Below are 22,146 nucleotides of genomic sequence, written 5' to 3'. Positions count from 1 at the left end.
CCAAGAGTAACTGCTAGCTTAAGAACCGTCAATGGATAGGAGAACTGGGTAGCAGGGACAATTAAAAGGACCTTCTCTATTGGAATTTGGAACTCTTAATTCTTAATACTTGTTTTTTACATGCAAAGAGAAAGAATTGCAAGTCAATGTGTGGTCATGCTCTCATGGGCTGGTGAAATCAGTGAAATGACAGGGCTATGCTTCTGGGGACGGCCTGTCAATGGATTATAGTTATGGAAATAGTTGCCATGATTCACGAACCTGACATCATTTTTTTTTCAACGTTGTAGCTTGACATCAATTAGAATGGAAAAAAGGGATTCTTCGTTGAAGCAGAGCCAAGTTAATTTCCAAATTAGAAAGAACATTTTTTTATACGTGCTTGCCTCAGCTTCTCATGGTTAAAGGTCTTGCCCATGCATCACGACTTGTCATTGGATTCTTATGAGCAGATGGCGCCTGGCTAAAAAATCTAGCCAACGCCAGTTGATATGGATGTGGTACAACTTCGAATTACCACTTAAAAATTTATTTTCCGATGACTACAGTTCTCGGATTACAAAAAAGAAAAATTGTGTAGCTACATCTGAATAACTCCGCAGATGTCACTGCAGAAGATCCAAGGTGGTGACCGCAGTTAACAAAATCTTATACTTAATCACTTACATAGTTACATATATTAATAAAAACCACTTTGATGATTACTCTTGGGCGTGCACAGATGAGAAATTTCTCCTTGCATCAAGTCAATTGAAAGATTCTTGTTCGCCATAAATACATAGTCTTTGTAGAATCCAGTTGCTAACTGTGTGAAAACAACAATTCCTGATTGGTTCTTCAACCTAGCCAACAACATCCGGTCCATCCCTCAAAGCAGGTTCCATGTCCTTTCCACCCTGATAATTGGTATTTTTGGATCTTCTTATTTTTCAACCAAAATAAATTTTTTTTCTCTTAACAATTCTAATAACACATTCTCCACTCTGGTTTAACTCTATAGTTAGCTTTTGTGTTTGTTTATAGTCATTAATCTTGCTTTTATGTTTTCAATTTTGCCAGATTGACCTTATATTATCCAGTTCGAGTTAATGTAAGATTGTGTCATCTAGTTTGAATAAGTTGAAGCCAATGACTAATGTCTGTCTAATCAAACGTTAGCTTTGCATGGCATGATATTATGTGCATCCAATCAAAATTCAAGAAAAACTAACTTGAGTTTCGCACAATACATGTCACGCATAAGATTCAATAACAAATGCAACGCGAGACGATGTGAAAAAAAGAAAAAGAAAAAGAAAATAGAAGCTTTAGTAAGATAACAGAATTTTATCCCGCTGCATGCAAAATTAATTTAACCAAATGTTAGTAACCAGCTTCAATTAACAGAAATGAAAACACAAGAGGAAGATTGACACTGCAAACAAATGCAAGGGCAAACAATAAAATTAAGCTGGATTTTTTTTTTGTATGCTATGAACATTAACAACCGAGTGAAAGCGTAAAGAAAGAAAACCCCACACGACATGTAGTTGAAAGCGAAAAGGAAGAGAATTAAAAACAGAGTGACCGGTAAGAGCGCCAAAACAGTCAACGTTAACAATCCCATGAAACTGCCAAATGAAGAATTTTCTCATTTCGTATCGCTCATCGCCAATTCCGAGAAACTGCTTGTTCAACGCGTTGACTTGGAAATTATGGACACAAAAAATTAGTTCTTGAAAATGTTTCTTCATGATATGCTGTCTTCTTCTCTATTGGTAAGAGAAAAAGACTCTCCCTCCCTCCCTCCCTCCCTCCCTCCCTCCCTCCCTCTCTCTTTTGTTTCTAAACCACATTCAGTAAGCAGACTTTGGTTTAGAATCACTATTATCCCCTTCTCTCTTTTCCCACTTTTTTATGGTTTTTATTATTGGGTTGATGGATTTATTGGTTTTGCTTCATGGGTATTTGGTATAATTTGTATTGCTTCATGGGTTTTTTATTTTACTGGCTCAGCTTCATGGGGTGTTGAGAAAGCTGGTGTCTTTTTGGGTTTCTTGTTGTTTAATTTAGAGAATATTATAAGATGGCTGGGTTTTTGAGGAAAATTTTACCTATTGGGTCTGCAATTCAGGTAGAAAAGGACGACGAAGACAAGCATAACAGTTTTGAATTCTCATTTGCTGTGGTATATTCTGGTCCTCTGGTCACTTATGATGTTCCTCGAGCAGCGCCTGTTGATTTAAAGCAGATCCCAGTTGCTTCTCCCGTGATTGGCTCAGGCTCTTTGACGAGTGATGAGTCATTGCCAGTTGTACAGCCTATTGTAAAGTCTAACAGGAAACTGTCCAAGAAGCCAAATTTAGTCTCGGATCGGACTGTTTGCTTAGACACGGATGCGGTCATGAATGGAAATGGTATGCCATGTGAAGCATCTAGGGTAGATGACTCGAGTGCTTCGCATTGTGCAAATGATGATGAGTGTAGACCAAAATTATCTGATGGAATACGAAGTTCTGGTAGATTGGATTTTCGCAATGGTTCTGGTGAATTACCAGGAAGCTTGGAAGTGTCGGAATTGCCTGATGGTAACGAATATGCAGGTCAAGACTCTCGTGAATATATGAATCCCACTAATTATGAATCAATAGAATCTAAAAGCTCACACAGTAATTCATCTGAGATTTTTTCTTGCCAAGAGGAGGATCATAATGAAGAAGCTCCTGGCCATGTCAGAAAGACATCAATTGTAACTTTCCGTGATCCCGAATCAAATGACGTAGTGGACAATGAATCTGATGTACATGACACTGACAGTAGTGTCCCTGGGAGGCATATAGCCGTAAGGCCTGGGAAGAAAGGGACCTGCTATCGATGCATGAAGGGAAGCAGGCTTACTGAGAAGGAGGTTTGCATTGTTTGTGGCGCAAAGTATTGTCCAAATTGTGTGATAAGAGCAATGGGATCGATGCCAGAAGGAAGAAAGTGTGTTACCTGCATTGGTCAAAGGATTGACGAGTCAAGGCGAAAGACCTTGGGTAAATGCTCTCGGATGCTAAAGCATCTATTTCCTGTGGTCGAAGTGAGACAGATAATGGGTTCTGAGAGATCATGTGCGGTGAATCAGCTACCACCAGAACTCATTTATGTAAATCGACAGCGTCTTTCTAAACAGGAGCTATTCCTACTGCAGACCTGCCCACACCCACCCAAAAAATTAAAACCAGGATACTACTGGTATGATAAAGTATCTGGTTTTTGGGGAAAGGTTAATATCCACTTTCTTTGAATTTTGCCTTTCACTTTAGATAAACAATTACCTCAATTTTGTGGCACTGCATTGGATTTATTCTTCCGCCATGCTTGAACAGGAAGGACGGAAGCCTTGTCAAATAATCAGTCCCCAATTGACAGTCGGGGGTCACATCCAGGCAGATGCTAGCTATGGAAATACTAACATAATGATAAATAATCGCAAGATCACTACAACAGAGCACTTAATGCTGCGGGTTGTTGTGCTAGACACTATTTGGTTATTTTATAATGTGATTTCCTTAAAGACATAAGACTGATGCCATTCTATTAAATCTTTGCAGCTGGCAAAGGTGAAATGTGAAGGAGCAACTCACCTTTGGGTTAGTGCAGAAGGTGATTACCAGGAAGAGGGAATGAATAACGTAAAAGGGAAAATATGGACAAAGGTATGTTTGCATTTGTACTGGGAAATCTGTTGATTTAGTCCAACCCCATCCTGCTTTTGCATTTATGCTTATTTTTCCTGCTCTATCTTAATCATCAAAGCTTGAACAATAATGGAAATACTTCCTTTTCAGGCTGGAGCAAAGCTAATATGTGCTGTCCTGTCTCTGCCAACTCCTCCTGATTTTACCAAGCCTAGTGCGGAGGGAGTGAATGATGCAATGGCAAGCAACCTTGAGCAGAAAACACTTCATAAGCTTCTTCTAGTTGGTTCTGAAAAATCTGGCACATGTACCATATTTAAACAGGTAAGGATTCAGTGGAGTGAAATAACATATCTTATGCTTATTTTACTGGTCATAAATGACAAATCTAGCTCTGTTGATTCTCAATGAAGTCGCTTATTTCCAATTGTGCTCCATATCATGATCACCTTAACTTTTTGATGGGGGACAATAAATTAAAGAAAAATAAAAGCAAAGAAAGAAAGAAAGAAGCCAAGAATTAAAAGCACAGAAAGAAAAGCTAGGAAGAAAAGAGAATTCAGAGGAGGAATAGTCTGTTATTTTTATCATATCTTCCAAAACCATCTCACGAGATAAAAAAGAAACATATAAATATCATAATTCTAAAACATTTAACTATTAGGCTCAGTTTATCAATTAAAACTGTCTAACATAAATAACCCAAATAAATCAAATAAAAACAATGAAATAGGTCTAAATGAACTTTGTCTCCCAACCAAAGAGTAACTAGCATGACCATTATTTGTTGTCTCCGTTTATATACTCGTGTAATTTGCGGTGAGGATATAGTGTCCCCACCACTTTCTCCTTTATGTTAACTAGGGAGTCTATCTACTCATCAAAATAATTAAAGTCTTATGGAAAATTCTAGAACATCTGTTTATGCTGACATCTAAAATCTACATAATTTGAGTTTTGGACCATGCTGAGAACATGCAAAAATGCATATAAGCAAAGTCATAAAAACATATATGAAATGTTCTGCTGTACGCTTCAATATTTTCATATACTTATGAGTGTGCTTGCGCCCATTTGAAATCCTTAATACTGCTACTTCTGTATCATGTTGAGTTGTAACAATGTTAAGATGAAGCTCTTCAGATGTTTAATTGTTCTAAGGATGTTATTGTACTCAATTATGATCCTAATTGCAAAAGAGATGGTTACAAATAGTAGTGGCCTTTACTTCATTGGCTTTACTCATTTTCTCGTTCTGTCCCATTCAAATTGTCTTCATTAATTTTAACTAAAATCTGTTCCATAATTTATCCTACACAAAATAACCCCTTCCCAGATGATACATTATATGCCATGCATTCGATGCAAGGTCATAACATTGTATCTCAAGGCCAAGCCTTTGTGCAGAAGGTCATACATTTCCTGATCAATGCAATGTTGTCCCAGCACTTGGTCATGACTTCTGAAATGCATATGCTCTGCTTTTCCTGCAAAATGTGAGACGTACTTTTCCCGCACTAGATCATTCCATCCATATGTCAACAATGCTCCATGCTTTAATGTATCATCTATGTTTAGATTGGTCCATTCAAATCCCACATATTAACATGAGTAATATTACTATGAATTGCAGTGTAGGAGCAATCGTTTAATAATTATCTTATCTTTCTTCAACCCTGCCTCGATTTTTGGCAGCACAAGAACTCAAAACATTGAAAATTATTTGCATATTGCAGGCAAAAATTGTATACAACGTTCCTTTTTCTGAAGATGAGCGTCAAAGTATCAAGTCTATTATTCAATGCAGTTTGTATGGCTATATGGGTATACTGCTTGAAGGGCGTGAAAGATTTGAAGAAGAATGCTTGATTGATAAAAGAAGGAAGTTTGTGCACCAACATAGTTCTTCAGGTAAATCACACATCGATTTTTTATGTTCTTCTCTGTGAAGCTTATGATCCGGTTCTTTCTCCACTGTTTTGTAAGAATCATGCAAGGATGCGCAGATGACGCATAAATTTCCAGTCACTGAACCCTGGATTATCAAAATTCTCTTTAGTTCTTATAGACCTCCAGCATCGCTTTCCTGCTGGAAGTCTGAAAGCTTAGTCTTCAGCATCCATCATAGTCAAGGATTGCCAATCCTCCTTTATATAATATCTACCATCTTGATTGCCAAGTTCTTCTGATATAATCATACATGCACAATATACACGCAACTTGTTTTGGGGGTAATGTTTAAGAATCTGAGCTTTCTTTCTTCCTCTTTTTTTTCTTGTCATTTTCTTGGTGTCAGGTAGAAGTTTGATGGTGAACTATATTGAAGTCCATTAAATAGAAAGCAATGAAAATTATTGTGGAAGTGTATTACATCATGGTTCAAGTTTTTATTTTCCAACTAATTTATAAAGGTTACAAAAACTTAGAGATTACCCGAACCTACAGAATTCCAAAAAATTGTGTTGGTTTGAGTGGATACTTGAATTATTTAAATGTTTAGGAGTAGTTATCATTTCAGACAGGTTGATAAACTTTTGCATCCTTTTATGTTCTGTAGACTAGGGTAAAAGGTTTAATTTTTTGGAGAGAAGGTGAGGGTTTATTACTGATTAGGCTTCCCTTTAGGCTGATATTTGGTGCTTGTTTAGTGACTGGAAACTAAAAATGCAAGATACAAGTTTTTTGGGGATGAATGAAGTAAGAAAAGTAGGAATTGAGGGCTTGGGTCCTGTGAATGTTACCTAAGTACCTCTTAAAGGTTGGTTTTAGCTACCACATTATGAGTTAAGGAATGTATGAGTTATGCTATATGACCCAAAAAGTTCTCTGCAGTGACATATAACCACTCGTTGCTGACTAAAAGCAATATTTTGGTTATTCATTTTATATGTCTCACTAATGATATCATTCAGAGAGGTAACTCAAAATGTATCTTTTCTCTTAAAAAATAGATGGAAATCATGTTAAAATCTATTTTACATTGTTGCGTCAGTTATATCCTGCCTCATTAGCACATAGTTGCTCATAAATTTGTTTGATCCTTGATTCAAATGCACCTTTATTTTTATTTCTCTTCCCATTTTACAAGATGCCACTTTTATATTTTAACTTATTTGACCATCGTATTTTTCCATCTATAAATCACATGTTTGGCGTGAACAAATTGACACCAGTAATTTGGAATTATTTATGATCTGAATTATTTAGTCTCAACTGTTAATACAGGTCAGATTGACCGTAAAACAATATATTCTATTGGACCAAGACTGAAAGCTTTCTCGGATTGGCTCCTCCAAGTAATAGTGTCTGGTAATTTGGAATCCAGTTTCCCTGCTGGTGAATACGCACCTTTAGTTGAGGAATTGTGGAGAGATGGAGCCTTTCTAGCCACATACAACAGGAGGAACGAACTAGAATTGCTACCAAGGGCTGCCACTTATTTCCTAGAACGGGTAAAACGATGCTTCATGTCCTTGTCTTTCACTTTTGTCATTACAATTCTTAGAATAAGTTGTAGTTTTGTCCCTTTCCTTTTATTTCTTTCCTTGTCTTCTTATTCTTCTTTCTTTTTTGTATGTTCATAATCTAATTCAAAACGTCGGGTTTGCAATTGGTTATGTGCCTTTTGTCTTGCTCTGCTTAGCTGGCATGCTTATGAAAACCACGAAGAGGAAATAAAAGAGAAGCCACTCTTTCTATTCTTTGAATAAGTGTTGAATTGAAGTCTCAGGACCTGGTTGATTCGTTTTTTTAAATCTCATTTCCTTGATTGCATGAGATTGGGTATTCTAATCAACCATGACGTGGTCCTTTTGAGTTGTGACCCTGTTACTGTAAGGAGGCAGAATAATTAGAATCTGAATGTGGCAGGTGCATGAAATATGATTGGTGTAACAACTTTTTATCATATCTTTAAGATCTTATGTTGTCTTCCTGCTGCTTAGGCTGTTGAGATTGCAAGGCCAGACTACCAGCCATCTGATATGGACATCTTGTATGCTGAGGGAATTAGTTCATCCAAGGGGCTTTCTTGCATGGAATTTTCATTTCCCAAGCTGGCTCAAGATTGCTGCGAGAACTTTGGTTATCAGCATGATCCCTTGCTGAGGTTAGTTCTATTTACAGACTTTACACATTGCAGACTACCTTTTTGAGAGATTAATGTCCTGCAAAAATTTTAAAAGTGCCCTGCATTCCTGACCAGGTTCATTATATGTCCAAATCTCTTCTCTGCAGTTTCTGACTAAATTGCCGCTTGAAATTCTAAGAATCGCTTTTTGCTGGTAATTTTGACCAGTGAACTGTCATTCCAAGCACTTCAAATCAGCCAGCCAAAATCAAGTCCCAATTATGTTTAATCTGATATGCAATTATGGTCAGAAGTTTCAGATATTGGCAAAAAACTACGGAGTTTTGAGTTCTTGTTTTTCCAATCCAGAGAACACCTAATTAATTAGAAGTCAGCATTAAAATCAAAGTCACGCCATTTACAGCTTCCACACTATTTTCTTCTCAGGGTCATTAAGAGGTACAAAGAAAGTCTCTCTTCTATATGGTTTAACCTGACCATTTGAGTAGCTAAAAATTCGGAATTGATATGTTTCAATGCTTTTCTTCATTCCCCCCTCCATATAATAAATTTGCGAGGAAAGTTTTTAGACAAGTTTGCTATTAGATATTTCATATTTAATTGCTATGTATTATAAATTGTTAAGTTTGTGTTCATCAGAATAAAACGAAGGGGGTGTGTGGTGCTTTAACGAAAAATCAAAGATGATCCATCCAATCCTTTCCGTATATAATCAGTGACATGTACACTTGCAGGTATCAACTCATCAGAGTTCATCCCACAATCCTCGGAGGAAATTGCAAATGGCTGGAGATGTTTGAGGATGTTGATATTGTCTTATTTTGTGTTTCATTGATTGATTATGATGAGTTTTCTGAAGACAACAACGGAGTTCCCATCAACAAGATGATTGCAAGCAGGCAGCTATTTGAACGCATTGTCACTCATCCAACCTTTGAAGAGAAGAAGTTCCTTCTTATACTGAATAAGTTTGACCTGCTCGAGGAAAAGATTGAACAAGTTCCGCTGACACGATGCGAATGGTTTCATGACTTCAATCCTGTGATGGGCAATAATCCCAACAGCAGCAGAAGTACCAACTCTCCATTGGAACTCCGTGCCTTCCAATATATTGCGGTAAAGTTCAAGAGATTGTTCAATTCTCTTACTGACAGGAAGTTGTACGTTTCAAAATGTACTGGTTTGGAACCTGATAATGTTGATGAAGCTCTTAAATATGCAAGAGAAGTTCTGAGGTGGAAGCAAGAGGAACCTAACTACCACAACAACGAGCTATCTTCTACTAGCATGGAGGCAAGTTCATCCTCATGATCAACAATGTTGTAATCACATAGTTCAGCCTGGAGAGAATAGGGGCCTGCCTGATATTAACAACATTTCCTTCATTTTTTATTTTTGTATATTATTCATGTATGCCAATCATGTATAGGACAGGAGAATCGAAATCAAGTTATAGATATTTAAAACGTGCAAGAAAGTTGGTTTTTCAATTAGTAGAAGAGAGGCACTACAAAGTAAAAACACAAGTCTAATTTACTTTACAGACACGCCTCTATACGAACTATGGGCATTTCTTTCCATCCTTGGTTCATCACCAAGTTACAAAGCTCTGCATAAACAAGCAAACTGTGGTCTCAGACATTGTAGTTTCTCTCAGAGCCACCTTCCTCTCTTTTTTAACTCCCTTTTCTCCTTGTACTTCGCCCTCTCTGGTTTCTGACAAGAAGGGCATCCTTGTTCTAACCTTCTCCTTAAGCTTTGCTAGCTCACTCGCCCATGACTCCACTACTGCAGACATTAATTTTCCCTCAAAAGACTCGCTGGTTTCTTCGGTGTTACCTTTTTATGAAGGATGAAATGAGAAGAGAGATAGAGGGTTTAAAATTTAGACTGTGTTTGTTTAGGTGGTTGTGTCTGTGTTTAGCTGTGTTAATAATTATAATGTGTTTGGTAAACAATGGGCCACACTTTTTGATGTATAGATCCCACATAAATATGCGTTCCAAACGCAAAAATGCCAGAAGCAAGTCTGTCTTGCTTTTGCCGTGATTGCTAATTAGAAAACGTGGAAAGTAGAGAATGAGAATAAAAAAAAAGAAGCTTTTGAATGCAGAGATTCCAGATTAGTTAATGTCATTGTTTTTTAATGATATTTTTATATTAAATAAGTATGATAATGGCAACATCTTATTATTATTTTAGAAAAAATTATGATAGCTTTGGAAAAGAGATATATTTCTCGTATAAAATTTATTTAAAAAATTAATTTATTTTATGTATTATTTATAAAATAAATATTTTTTATTTTTTAATTCAATTCCAAGAACATACATAGAGAATAAATAAATAATTTTTAAAATAAAAAGGTATTAATAATTAATTAGTTTTATTATATATATATATATATAAATAATCAATTTTGGATTATATGTGTGGACCTAACACTTTGATTTATGTTTTGAAATTAGGTGGTAATTATGAATAGGTTTTTGTAATATTTAGAATTGTGTGTTTTTTTAATTAATTATTTTTTATAATTTTTTATCTTTTTAATGGAACAATAAAAAATTATCGAATGTGTTGGTGCGCGTCAACCACCACATTATATTTATGAATTTGTTGCAAGTTATGAAAACTGTAGTTCTTGTTGGATGAAATTTATATATGATGGAATTGCAAATAGTTTAATGGAATAATAAAAAATACTTTATATAAAGTATTATTTATTTCATGATGTAATAGGTGTAATTAATTCCACAATATTTAAATTTAAAACCATCAATATTAATATATATATATATATTTAAATTATTTTATAACTTCAATTTTAAAAGCATTCTTAACCAAACACATTAAATTACTTTTTTTTCAACCTTAATTTCAACCATAGTTTTAACCAAACATCTATTTTTTCAAACTAACCTTAACTAAAAGTACTTTTTATAAAATAATTTTTTTCAAACCACAACCTCAACAGCTAGCACAATACCAAACACACACTTAAATAGAGAAGAAAAGGAGTGGTGGGTTTCGAAAAACCCGTGGACAGTTTGGCATAGTTCGGGACAGAGTGGTTTTCTGACCAAAAATCTACTTGCGGTTGCTCATGCTCATGCTCCTACGTAAGGTTAAAATGGGAAGGACGGATATAATTTCCCGATATTTGAATATTCCAAGGTACTGGTTCCGCAGGCATATCTTCACGAGTGAGAGGAGATGCTAGGGTGTGAATGCTCATAACCTAAGATTTGCTATGATTAATTGATCATGGAGTGGGCTCACTAAGCAGACAGGTGTTTTGGCATGAGTGGTCTTCCCTTCGCCACCTTATGACTTACGTGTCTGTATATATTATATAATGTTATCTCTTCCATGCGATAACCAGAGATGTTCATTGGAAAAAAAAGAAAAAAAACCTGAGAGAATCGAAGGAAAAAGAAGTCACTTTTAAAAGAAAAATTATCTACAGTATTTGGTTTTTTTATTATTTATTTTAAATTCGAAAGTGAAATTATAATGAGTAAATATAGCTAGCTAGAATATATAATACTAAATATTAAAGAATTAAAAAGATGTACATGTATTATTAAATTATTAAGGTCTGTTAATAGTCTCACATTAATCATATATGATGGAAGGTTCATAATCTTCTTAGTAATTAAAAACTACTTATAAGAGCTAATTATGATCGCATTATGATCATGTTCAAAACATCATCACATTCAAACTTATAAGCATTTTAAATTTCGTGATAATTTCCATATTTTATGCTTATTATTAATCTTAAATTAACATTATTAAGTTAAGCTTGAATGTTTAGATGAATAGAGTTAAAGCAAAGGGATTGGGAGGTTTAAAGAGTGAAAAAAAAAATATAAATTAATTTAAAAAATTAATGGAGATATACATATATATATATATATATATATATATATATATATATATATATATAACACATGGTCCTGCTCCAAATGGGATGCATAATATTGTTTGTTGCACGTTTCTTAATTTCCACACTGTAATTAATTAACGACAATTCTTGTAAGAGAAGAAAAGGGAAACTACAACAAGCTACCCAGGGGAGTTGTACAAGAAGATAAGATAATGTTTTTTTATTTAATTGTGGCATGTGGTGTTTTTTAAATTAATATTTTGTTTTAAAATATATTAAAATATTTTTTATTTTTTATGTCAGCATATTAAAATTATCATAAAATATTAAAAAATATATCAATTTAATTTTTTTTCAAATAAAAATAATAATTAAATAACATGTAAAATCAAAAGTGAAAAATGCAGCGTGGAACACTCCAAAACCAGGAGGAATATGGAGGTCCACATGAAACTGGGTATCATGTTTTGTTTCGTAGCAAGGAAGGATCAAAATCATTGCTTATGAATCACTCATTTCTATTCATAAAGTCAATAGATATATATATATATATATATATATATATATATATATATATATATATATATATATATCTTTTGTGGGTTCTAAGCTAACCCACAACCGAAGCAAATATGATTATGAAATCTTGAAATTGATAGGAAAGAAAACGAAATAGATCTTCGAAAGAAGCGATCGATTGCTTTGTTGCATTAATCTGTGTATATATATCTCTGCTGCTTAATTAATATTTCATTATTTCAAGATTGCTTGTATTGGCAATTAGGGTCCTGTATATGAAATTAGGTTTCCAAACATACAAATACATGAGGTCCAGCTTGAAGCTTAATACTCCAGCTTTCCAAAACAAGTCCTCACGGTAGAAAACAGTACTTCAAATTATTATAGTTTTTTCTTTTCAAATTTGAAAAAGAAAATTAAAATTTGTATTCTATTAACAAAGGAGCAATAGACAAGCTGTATTTTAAAAGGGAATTTTTATTTTTTCAAATGTAAAAGGGAGTAATTGTAATTTCCATTATTTCCCCGAACCCCATATATATTTTGGATCAAGAAAATAGATCTTTTTTTTTTAAACAAAACCCAAATAGTTGATACAAGAAATTAATGAAAGAAGTGGTTCAAAAACAAGTTATAACTTTCATTTTACATAATTAGTCTTCTTGGACTTGAACGGTGCTCAAAAGAACACTTAATCTAGGAGTTTCAAGCTCTTAAAAAGATGAATGGAAATCGGATGTATTAAAAAATAATATAAATTATATTTTAGAACCTCATCTAACAATTTATACTATTGGATTGAGATTATTTTTTGACATGATATTAGACTTGATGACCAAGCGGCCACAAATTTGAATCCTACCATCGGATGGAGATTCATCATGTACACAAGTATATATGGTAACTTTTAATTTTATATCCGGAAACTTTTATGGCACTAAATAGATAATGACATTTTAAAAGTTTTTTTTATGTTCATTTTTTTAAAATAGAGAAATTGTAGTTAGAGATATTTTTTATTTTTTTTATGGGTTATGAATTTTATTTTTTTATTTTATTTGTTTCTTTATTCAAAGTAAATCATAAAAATTAACTAATTAATAGTATATTCGTCACTAATTCCTCCTTGTATACCATAAAAATTTCTTTCACATCCACATTTTTATATTCTAAATTTTTATATTTATGAGCTTGCCTTTTGATGTTGTGAAACGCACATTTATTTTAATAAATATGGAATATTTTAGTATTTTATGCTACTTGCAATCAATCCTACACAATTGTTTTTAATTATATAGTTAAATCTCTATAAATTAATACCCTTGTCACCATAAAGCTAATTAGTTAATCAAGATATTATGTAAATTTTAAATCTAAGTCAAGATCGAACAAAATTATTATTATCAAGCTTATACTATTTTTTTTCTTTACTTTAAATAATACATAAAAAGTGCTAATCATAAAAAATGATGCAGGCCTTTAATGGAGATATGCTTTCAAATAGAGGCGAGTACAGGGGTTTAAAAATTATCTCCAATGAAAATGGAGGTCGGTATACATATGAAAAGGAGTTGCTATCCCCCGGAGAGTGCATCCTCCAAGTCAACAGACCTCGGTTTGCCATCCCTGACTGGAAGAGGAGAAATGATTTAAGGAAGAGGAAGTGAAGTACAGTACTACCTTTATTGGGTAACCCAAAGGCATCAGGCTTGCTGTTGAAAACAGAGGATGTCGGGCTTGATTGTAATTTACAAAGCTCAACGATTATATATGGACTTTGCTGACTGATCTATGGGGAATATTCAGTGGGCTGGTTTATTAGATAGGTGTTTCTTGGACTGAGCTATGAGTTGATTTCGTCACTTTACTGGGCTTTAACTGACTCGGATGCCAGTTTTCTTCTGTCTGGATTGCAGATTGGAGAGTGACCCGTGCAACTTGGTGTCACCGGCCAGCTCTTCCTTCAATTTTTATACATTCGTGGTTGTCAAGGCCGTCGGCTTAAGACAACTGGAAAAAACATACGAGGATTGTAAAATATTGCGCTGAAGATGTGAAACAATATCTCAAGCAAACCAGAAAAGAATGGTAGAAGATAGCGCCTATTCCACAACTTGAATGGGACTGTAGCCTGTAGGAATGAGAGCTGCAACTGTGGAGGTTTTTATTTACTGTTTTAAAGGCTTTGGTCATCACAACTCACAAGGATATATAGCTCTCATCTTATTATATTATTAATGTTGATAATCATTAAGATTTCAACGTGTTACACTAATCTAAATATATATGTATATCATCAAGGTTAATTTCTAAGTAGAAGGAATTATACTCCAGCCCAGAATGCATTAAATGGTTCATGATAGTCGAACGATCAACTTTGAAAACTATATGAATTAAAAATAAAAATAAAGAATGAGATTCTTGTGACACTGCATGGTTATATATATATGTGTGTGTGCGCGCGTGTCTGTGTGTTGAATATTGTTCTTATATTAAACTGTTATAATTCTCTAATAAAGTGTTCCCCATTCACCTCCATATTTGAAAAATAATTTAGGGGTCTTGGACGTGGACAGGAGCTGGAAGAAATGGTCCTCGCGTATGAGAGAGAGAGAGGGAGAGGGAGAGGGAGATGTCAATCAAGGATAATGTTAAAACTAGTGCCAGCTAGCATTTCAAAATCCATGTTTGACATAATAAATCGTGGTGGAAACTGGAAACTCATGTGGTGATCTTATAGTCAAGAAGGCATTATCACTTACCAATGGCTGATGATGCGGATGCTCTCCTCTCTCTCCGTATTAAAAACTCCATATATATATATATATATATATATATATATATATATATATATAGAGAGAGAGAGAGAGAGAGAGAGAGAGAGAGACATACACACACGAGGCACATTTTGCTTCGCTCTGACCAATTCCTAGCAATTTCCTCTCAGCGCGTTAATGTGGGTGGGTGATAGACTATTAGTCTGTGGAATGCTGTGCAGCCCACCTAGTCAAGGCCTAACTATTTTGTCTTCTGAACATGTAAACATTCGTTTACAGAGGAAATATTATACTATCTTGTGCAAAATTTGAAGTGATTTTCACGTTCTTTAATCCCTTTCAAGGAACCTTCATTGCTCATTCAGTAGCTGCCTTTGCTTTGCCGATGTTTCCAAGAGTAACTGCTAGCTTAAGAACCGTCAATGAATAGGAGAACTGGGTAGCAGGGACAATTAAAAGGACCTTCTCTATTGGAATTTGGAACTCTTAATTCTTAATACTTGTTTTTTACATGCAAAGAGAAAGAATTGCAAGTCAATGTGTGGTCATGCTCTCATGGGCTGGTGAAATCAGTGAAATGACAGGGCTATGCTTCTGGGGACGGCCTGTCAATGGATTATAGTTATGGAAATAGTTGCCATGATTCCCGAATCTGACATCATTTTTTTTTCAACGTTGTAGCTTGACATCAATTAGAATGGAAAAAAGGGATTCTTCGTTGAAGCAGAGCCAAGTTAATTTCCAAATTAGAAAGAACATTTTTTATACGTGCTTGCCTCAGCTTCTCATGGTTAAAGGTCTTGCCCATGCATCACGACTTGTCATTGGATTCTTATGAGCAGATGGCGCCTGGCTAAAAAATCTAGCCAACGCCAGTTGATATGGATGTAGTACAACTTCGACTTACCACTTAAAGATTCATTTTCCGATGATTACAGTTCTCGGATTACAAAAAAGAAAAATTGTGCAGCTACATCTGAATAACTCCGCAGATGTCACTGCAGAAGATCCAAGGTGGTGACCGCAGTTAACAAAATCTTATACTTAATCACTTACATGGTTACATGTATTAATAAAAACCACTTTGATGATTACTCTTGGGCGTGCACAGATGAGAAATTTCTCCTTGCATCAAGTCAATTGAAAGATTCTTGTTCGCCATAAATACATAGTCTTTGTAGAATCCAGTTGCTAACTGTGTGAAAACAACAATTCCTGATTGGTTCTTCAACCAAGCCAACAACATCCGGTCCATCCCTCAAAGCAGGTTCCATGTCCTTTCCACCCTGATAATTGGTATTTTTGGATCTTATTTTTCAACCAAAATCAATTTTTTTTTCTCTTAACAATTCTAATAACACATTCTCCACACTGGTTTAACTCTATAGTTAGCTTTTGTGTTTGTTTATAGTCATTAATCTTGCTTTTATGTTTTCAATTTCGCCAGATTGACCTTATATTATCCAGTTCGAGTTAATGTAAGATTGTGTTCATCAGACTTTGCTATCAGATATTTCATATTTAATTGCTATGTATTATAAATTGTTAAGTTTGTGTTCATCAGAATAAAACGAAGGGGGTCTGTGGTGCTTTAAAGAAAAATCAAACATGATTCATCCAATCCTTTCCGTATACAATCAGTGACATGTACACTTGCAGGTATCAACTCATCAGAGTTCATCCCACAACCCTCGGAGGAATTTGCAAATGGCTGGAGATGTTTTGAGGATGTTGATATTGTCTTATTTTGTGTTTCATTGATTGCTTATGATGAGTTTTCTGAAGACAACAACGGAGTTCCCATCAACAAGATGATTGCAAGCAGGCAGCTATTTGAACGCATTGTCACTCATCCAACCTTTGAAGAGAAGAAGTTCCGTCTTATACTGAATAAGTTTGACCTGCTCGAGGAAAAGATTGAACAAGTTCCGCTGACACGATGTGAATGGTTTCATGACTTCAATCCTGTGATGGGCAATAATCCCAACAGCAGCAGAAGTACCAACTCTCCATTGGAACTCCGTGCCTTCCAATATATTGCGGTAAAGTTCAAGAGATTGTTCAATTCTCTTACTGACAGGAAGTCGTACGTTTCAAAATGTACTGGTTTGGAACCTGATAATGTTGATGAAGCTCTTAAATATGCAAGAGAAGTTCTGAGGTGGAAGCAAGAGGAACCTAACTACCACAACAACGAGCTATCTTCTACTAGCATAGAGGCAAGTTCATCCTCATGATCAACAATGTTGTAATCACATAGTTCAGCCTGGAGAGAACAGGGGCCTGCCTGATATTAACAACATTTCCTTCATTTTTTATTTTTGTATATTATTCATGTATGCCAATCATGTATAGGACAGGAGAATCGAATTCAAATTATAGATATTTAAAACGTGCAAGAAAGTTGGTTTTTCAATTAGTAGAAGAGAGGCACTACAAAGTAAAAACACAAGTCTAATTTACTTTACAGACACGCCTCTATACGAACCATGGACATTTCTTTCCATCCTAGGTTCATCACCAAGTCACAAACCTCTCCATAAGCAAGCAAACTGTGGTCTCAGACATTGTAGTTTCTCTCAGAGCCACCTTCCTCTCTTTTTTAACTCTCTTTTCTTCTTGTACGTCGCGCTCTCTGGTTTCTGACAAGAAGGGCATCCTTGTTCTAACCTTCTCCTTAAGCTTTGCTAGCTCACTCGCCCATACCTCCAGTACTGCAGACATTATTTTTCCCTCAAAAAGACTCCCTGGTTTCTTTAGTGTTACCTTCTGATGAATGATGGACTGATAAGAGAGGTAGAGGGTTTAAATAGAGAAGAAGAGGAGTGGTGGGTTTCGAAAAACCCGTGGACAGTTTGGCATAGTTAAGGACAAGTGGTTTTCTGACCAAAAATCTACTTGCGGTTGCTCATGCTCCTACATAAGGTTAAAATGGGAAGGACGGATATAATTTCCCGATATTTGAATATTCGAAGGTACTGCTTCCGCAGGCATATCTTCACGAGTGAGAGGAGATGCTAGGGTGTGAATGCTCATAACCTAAGATTCGCTATGATTAATTGATCATGGAGTGGGCTCGCTAAGCAGACAGGTGTTTTGGCATGAGTGGTCTTCCCTTCGCCAACTTATGACTTACGTGTCTGTAATGTATATAAATATAATGTTATCTCTTCCATGCGATAACCAGAGATGTTCAGTTTAAAAAAGTCATCGCGTCCACAGACACGTACACGGCCAACGGAATTATTATTATTGCGCCAGCATATTGGAGGTTCCCATGATTGCAAAATTACAAGGATGGGCTTCTCCTGTCCTGTGGGCTGCCTTTTATAACCACAGTTTTGGAGGGTACGGATCCCGTCATGTTAATATACATTAAAAAAATATATTAACATGTTTATTGTTTATTATATAATAAACAGTAAACATGTGTGTGTGTGTATTTTAATCCTATGGTTAATAGTTGCGGTTGAGGTTACTGGTTCAAAACTTGGAAGGCGAAATATTTTCTTCTAAACAATAAACACCTGTCATCGCCTTTTCTTTTGAAAAAAGAAGGGACATATTATAAAAACAATATATATATATATATATATATATATATATATATATATAAAGGCACAGACATGTCACATGCTTCAGGGGCTATTCACGTTCCGGCCGCTTTTTATAATTTATATTTTTTATTTAAAATTAATTTTTTATATATATTTAGATTACTTTTGATATGATAATGTTAAAAATAATTTTTAAATAAATAAAAAAATATATTATTTTAATATATTTATAAATAAAATATATTTTAAAAAATAAGTATTAACATATTTCAAATACCATTAAAAAGATTAATATAAGTCGTGTAATAATTAATTTTTCTTTATCTTTATTTGATTGGTCTTCTAGTTTTTTTCTTTAATTTTTTTTATACTTTTTTCAATCTTATTATTTAATATTAAATTTTTAGTTAATTCTATTATTTAGTAATAAATTGATTATAAATCAGTTTTTATATTTTTTTATTATATTATAAAAAAATTAATTCAACCTAGTAAAATCTTTAACTCGGATTTAAGATTTTTTTTACTTTTTTTCTAATTTTTTGTATTTTTTTTCTAATCTCATAGTTTAATGTTGAGTTTTTAGTTAATTTTAACATTTAATATCAAGCTAATTGTAAATATTTTTTATTATATTATATAAAAAAATTAATTTATCCTAGTGGAATTCATAATATGAGATGCAAATTATGTGTTTTAATTAGGGTGAACATTATCTTTTTTTTCTTTAGATCTATTTAGTAAATTAGATCATGTTAGAATAATATCCACAATCTTGATTTAAGCAAATAATCAAATTGAGATTTTTCGGTTAAAAGTTTGTGTCGGGTATTAGTTCCAAAAAACTATGGGCCTAAGTGCCAACAATATAATAGTACTAATCCAACTAAACTGAAGTGATTATCAATATAAGACAGTTTGGCCGAGTGGTCTAAGGCGCCAGATTTAGGCTCTGGTCCGAAAGGGCGTGGGTTCAAATCCCACAGCTGTCAAATTTCTCCTCTTTTTATCCCATCCCCATTCTTTATGAATTGACTCGCTGAATCAACTCGGTTAAAGGAACTCAATTAACTTGGTAGTAGAGTAGTCCGTCCACACATTCAGAACCCCCGTGTTTTGTCAAGATATTTCCGATCCAATTTTCACGAGGAAATTTTTATTTGATTGGATTTTAAGCATATCATTTAAATCTAAATCAATATATTTTATAAAATTCTTTTCACCAACTTTCTTTTAAGCAGAAAATAAACTCATTTATCATCGAAGACAATAAATGGAAACGTCAAGTTCAGTTCTTGAATTAATCAGCTAAAAACCTTTCCCCATTCAACAGAAACTGAAATTTGAAGGCAAAAAGATCTTTAAAGTGCTTCTAAACTATTTGCTGGTTTTGACATTTTGGGTGCCAAGGTGGGTTTAGCACAAGGTTTTCTATAAAAGAAAAGTTGAAGACTTGTTTTTTTTTTGCTAAATCCCACAGCTTTCACTAACAACAAAAATATATATATATATATATATATATATATATATATATATATATGGCATCCAAACAGTAAAGATTTGAGATTAAATTTTTTTTATATATATAATTTTAGATTTGAATTATGTGATTGCTCATATGATATGATGATCACTGAAAGCTTATATAATCATTAATTTCAAAACCCGTGAAATTATGTATCTTAGAGCCCATAAAATTAATCGAGGTAAACACATTCGTACACCTAGATATATCTAAAAAAACAAAAGAAAGTGAGCCCTTTCGGTGATCGTGACCGTATTTTCGTTCCCGCAGTTATTCATGTCTTGCCCATGTTAATTTATTTTTTGTTTCCTGATATGTCTTTGCTGTCAATCTGGATGATCTGCTGTCCTCATTTTCCCATGAATATTTCGCGACATGATTTGTTTTGGTAGATTGGAATGAGAATGGAAGAATTAATTGGAACATTCGCAGGCAAGGGAAAAAAACATGGGATTTCAAGCTGTAATGCACAATTTTATTAAAAATCTAAGAGCCAATTTTTACAGAGTTTTGAAAACAAGGAGTAGAAGGGAAGCATTGTTAAGGACGTTATAGCTACCAAGTTTTCTTCTTCAAGCACTAAAGCAGTCCATAAGCATGGAAAGGGAAGCCTCAGAATATACCAATGCTGGTAAACTGACTCGCATGCCTCGGATTAAAGCAGGCGATGACTTGGCCAAACGCAAGCTTCCTTCCTCTCCTTGAGCCACTTTGTTTGACTCACCGATATTAGTAGGGCTCGAGCCGCTTGACCAAATAGTGCGACCCTTTTCACGTAGCTTGGCAACCTTACTCGTCCAAATATCCACAAGTCCTGACATTGCTAAATATCTTGCAAGAAGTGATGATGAAAATAGAGAACAAAAGCGTAAAGATCTTTTTGAAACGTTGAAGAGTTCTACAGGGGTTTATATAGCAAGGTTAGCAAGTGGTTTTGTGGGTTAACCAAGGCGGCACACGTTCTTGCTGGAAGGATTGTACTTGTTTATGAGCTTTCATAGCCAACCATTTTGTCACCGTCAGTAAATCTCAATACCACAGCAAGCTAGTGGTATTTTAAATCTTTTGTATATAAGCTAGTGGATTTACTCATGACGACAGGGTTGGAGTTAATCTGTGTCGGTTTCTTATTTATAAGTTATAGGGCAGTGGTTAAATATAGGAGATTAGTATACTTTGGAGTTTGGTGCCTTGTTTAAAGTGGTCTAGTGGCCCCCCTTCATGTGATGTAGAAATTTAAGCAATCTAACTAGTAAGAACATTGGGTATCATGATAAGAAGATAAAAAATGTTTTGGATGACGACGAGAGTTGAGAGGTTGAAGAGGGAGCTACAAGGATTTCCAATTAGAACCTGTCTACGAATTACAGATGATTCCTTGGCCTTTTACATTTCGTCAGATTAGCTCTCTCCTTTAAATTAAGTTTTGTTTGGTGTATTTGAATTGATTTTATGTGTTTATATAAAAAATAAATTTTAAAAATAAAAAATTATTATTTTAATATATTTTTAAACAAAAAATTACTTATATTGTTCTTAAATTCTGATTCAGGTAAAAAAGCAAGGTCAATAGAAAGAGTAGCAAAGAAAACACAGCACTACAATTCTCAGCTGATTGATTGTGTAGTAACTAGGTTCATAGACTTAGGGAGTGGATTACAGTTTATTTTCAAAATGTTTTTTAAATACATTAAAATAATAATATTATTTTTTAAAAAAAATTTAATTTTTAAAATTAATATATCAAAATAATTTAAATATATCAAAAAAATTAATTTGAAACAAAAAAAATTAAATTATTTTAAAAACACTTTTAAAACACAAAAACATACTACCTCCAAATTCTAAAAATCTCACAACTGATGCCAGAGAAGAGGATTGCACGCAGATCTCCTCAACTAGTTTGGGGACTAAGATTTAGATGAAATGAGTCTAGTTAACAAGGGGCAACTTCAGTTTTCCTTCATTTTCTTCAATTTACATTTGTTGCCACCTTCCTGTTATTTAATGGCTTTATTTCCTTCAGTAACATTTTTCATCCAAAAAGAAAACATGGGAGCATAGAAAGAAATAAGGTTGTGCTTATGTTCACATCTTGATAATATACTCATCAGAGAAGCAACT

General features: G+C 34.1%; 2 protein-coding genes and 1 non-coding gene across 4 annotated transcripts; all 3 read left to right on the top strand.

Moving 5' to 3' along the window:
• Positions 1–1,613: 1,613 nt before the first annotated feature.
• Positions 1,614–9,229, top strand: LOC133679195 (extra-large guanine nucleotide-binding protein 1-like). Of its 2 annotated transcripts, XR_009836124.1 has the most exons (9): positions 1,614–3,247; positions 3,351–3,488; positions 3,576–3,680; positions 3,813–3,986; positions 5,399–5,573; positions 6,888–7,114; positions 7,607–7,770; positions 7,867–8,190; positions 8,487–8,626. XR_009836124.1 is itself a non-coding variant. In XM_062101728.1 (8 exons), the coding sequence occupies exons 1-8, from the start codon at positions 2,066–2,068 to the stop codon at positions 9,061–9,063; spliced, it is 2,742 nt and encodes a 913-aa protein (XP_061957712.1). In that variant the 5' UTR covers positions 1,618–2,065; the 3' UTR covers positions 9,064–9,229. The 2 variants fall into 2 exon arrangements, 1 of the variants encoding a protein (XP_061957712.1); XM_062101728.1 differs by lacking the exon at positions 7,867–8,190 and having other exon boundaries at positions 1,618–3,247; positions 8,487–9,229.
• Positions 9,230–16,240: 7,011 nt separating this feature from the next.
• On the top strand, positions 16,241–17,343 carry LOC133680340 (extra-large guanine nucleotide-binding protein 2-like). The gene has a single exon (XM_062103220.1). It carries the CDS (start codon positions 16,752–16,754, stop codon positions 17,175–17,177), a length of 426 nt encoding a protein of 141 aa, XP_061959204.1. The 5' UTR covers positions 16,241–16,751; the 3' UTR covers positions 17,178–17,343.
• Positions 17,344–19,409: 2,066 nt separating this feature from the next.
• Positions 19,410–19,489, top strand: TRNAL-UAG (transfer RNA leucine (anticodon UAG)). The gene has a single exon. It is a non-coding gene; the product is annotated as a tRNA-Leu (tRNA).
• The last annotated feature ends 2,657 nt before the right edge of the window (positions 19,490–22,146 follow it).

Source organism: Populus nigra, chromosome 19 (genome assembly GCF_951802175.1).
Source record: "Populus nigra chromosome 19, ddPopNigr1.1, whole genome shotgun sequence".
In the NCBI taxonomy this organism is placed as follows: Eukaryota; Viridiplantae; Streptophyta; class Magnoliopsida; order Malpighiales; family Salicaceae; genus Populus; species Populus nigra.
This window is presented reverse-complemented; position numbering and strand designations above follow the sequence as displayed.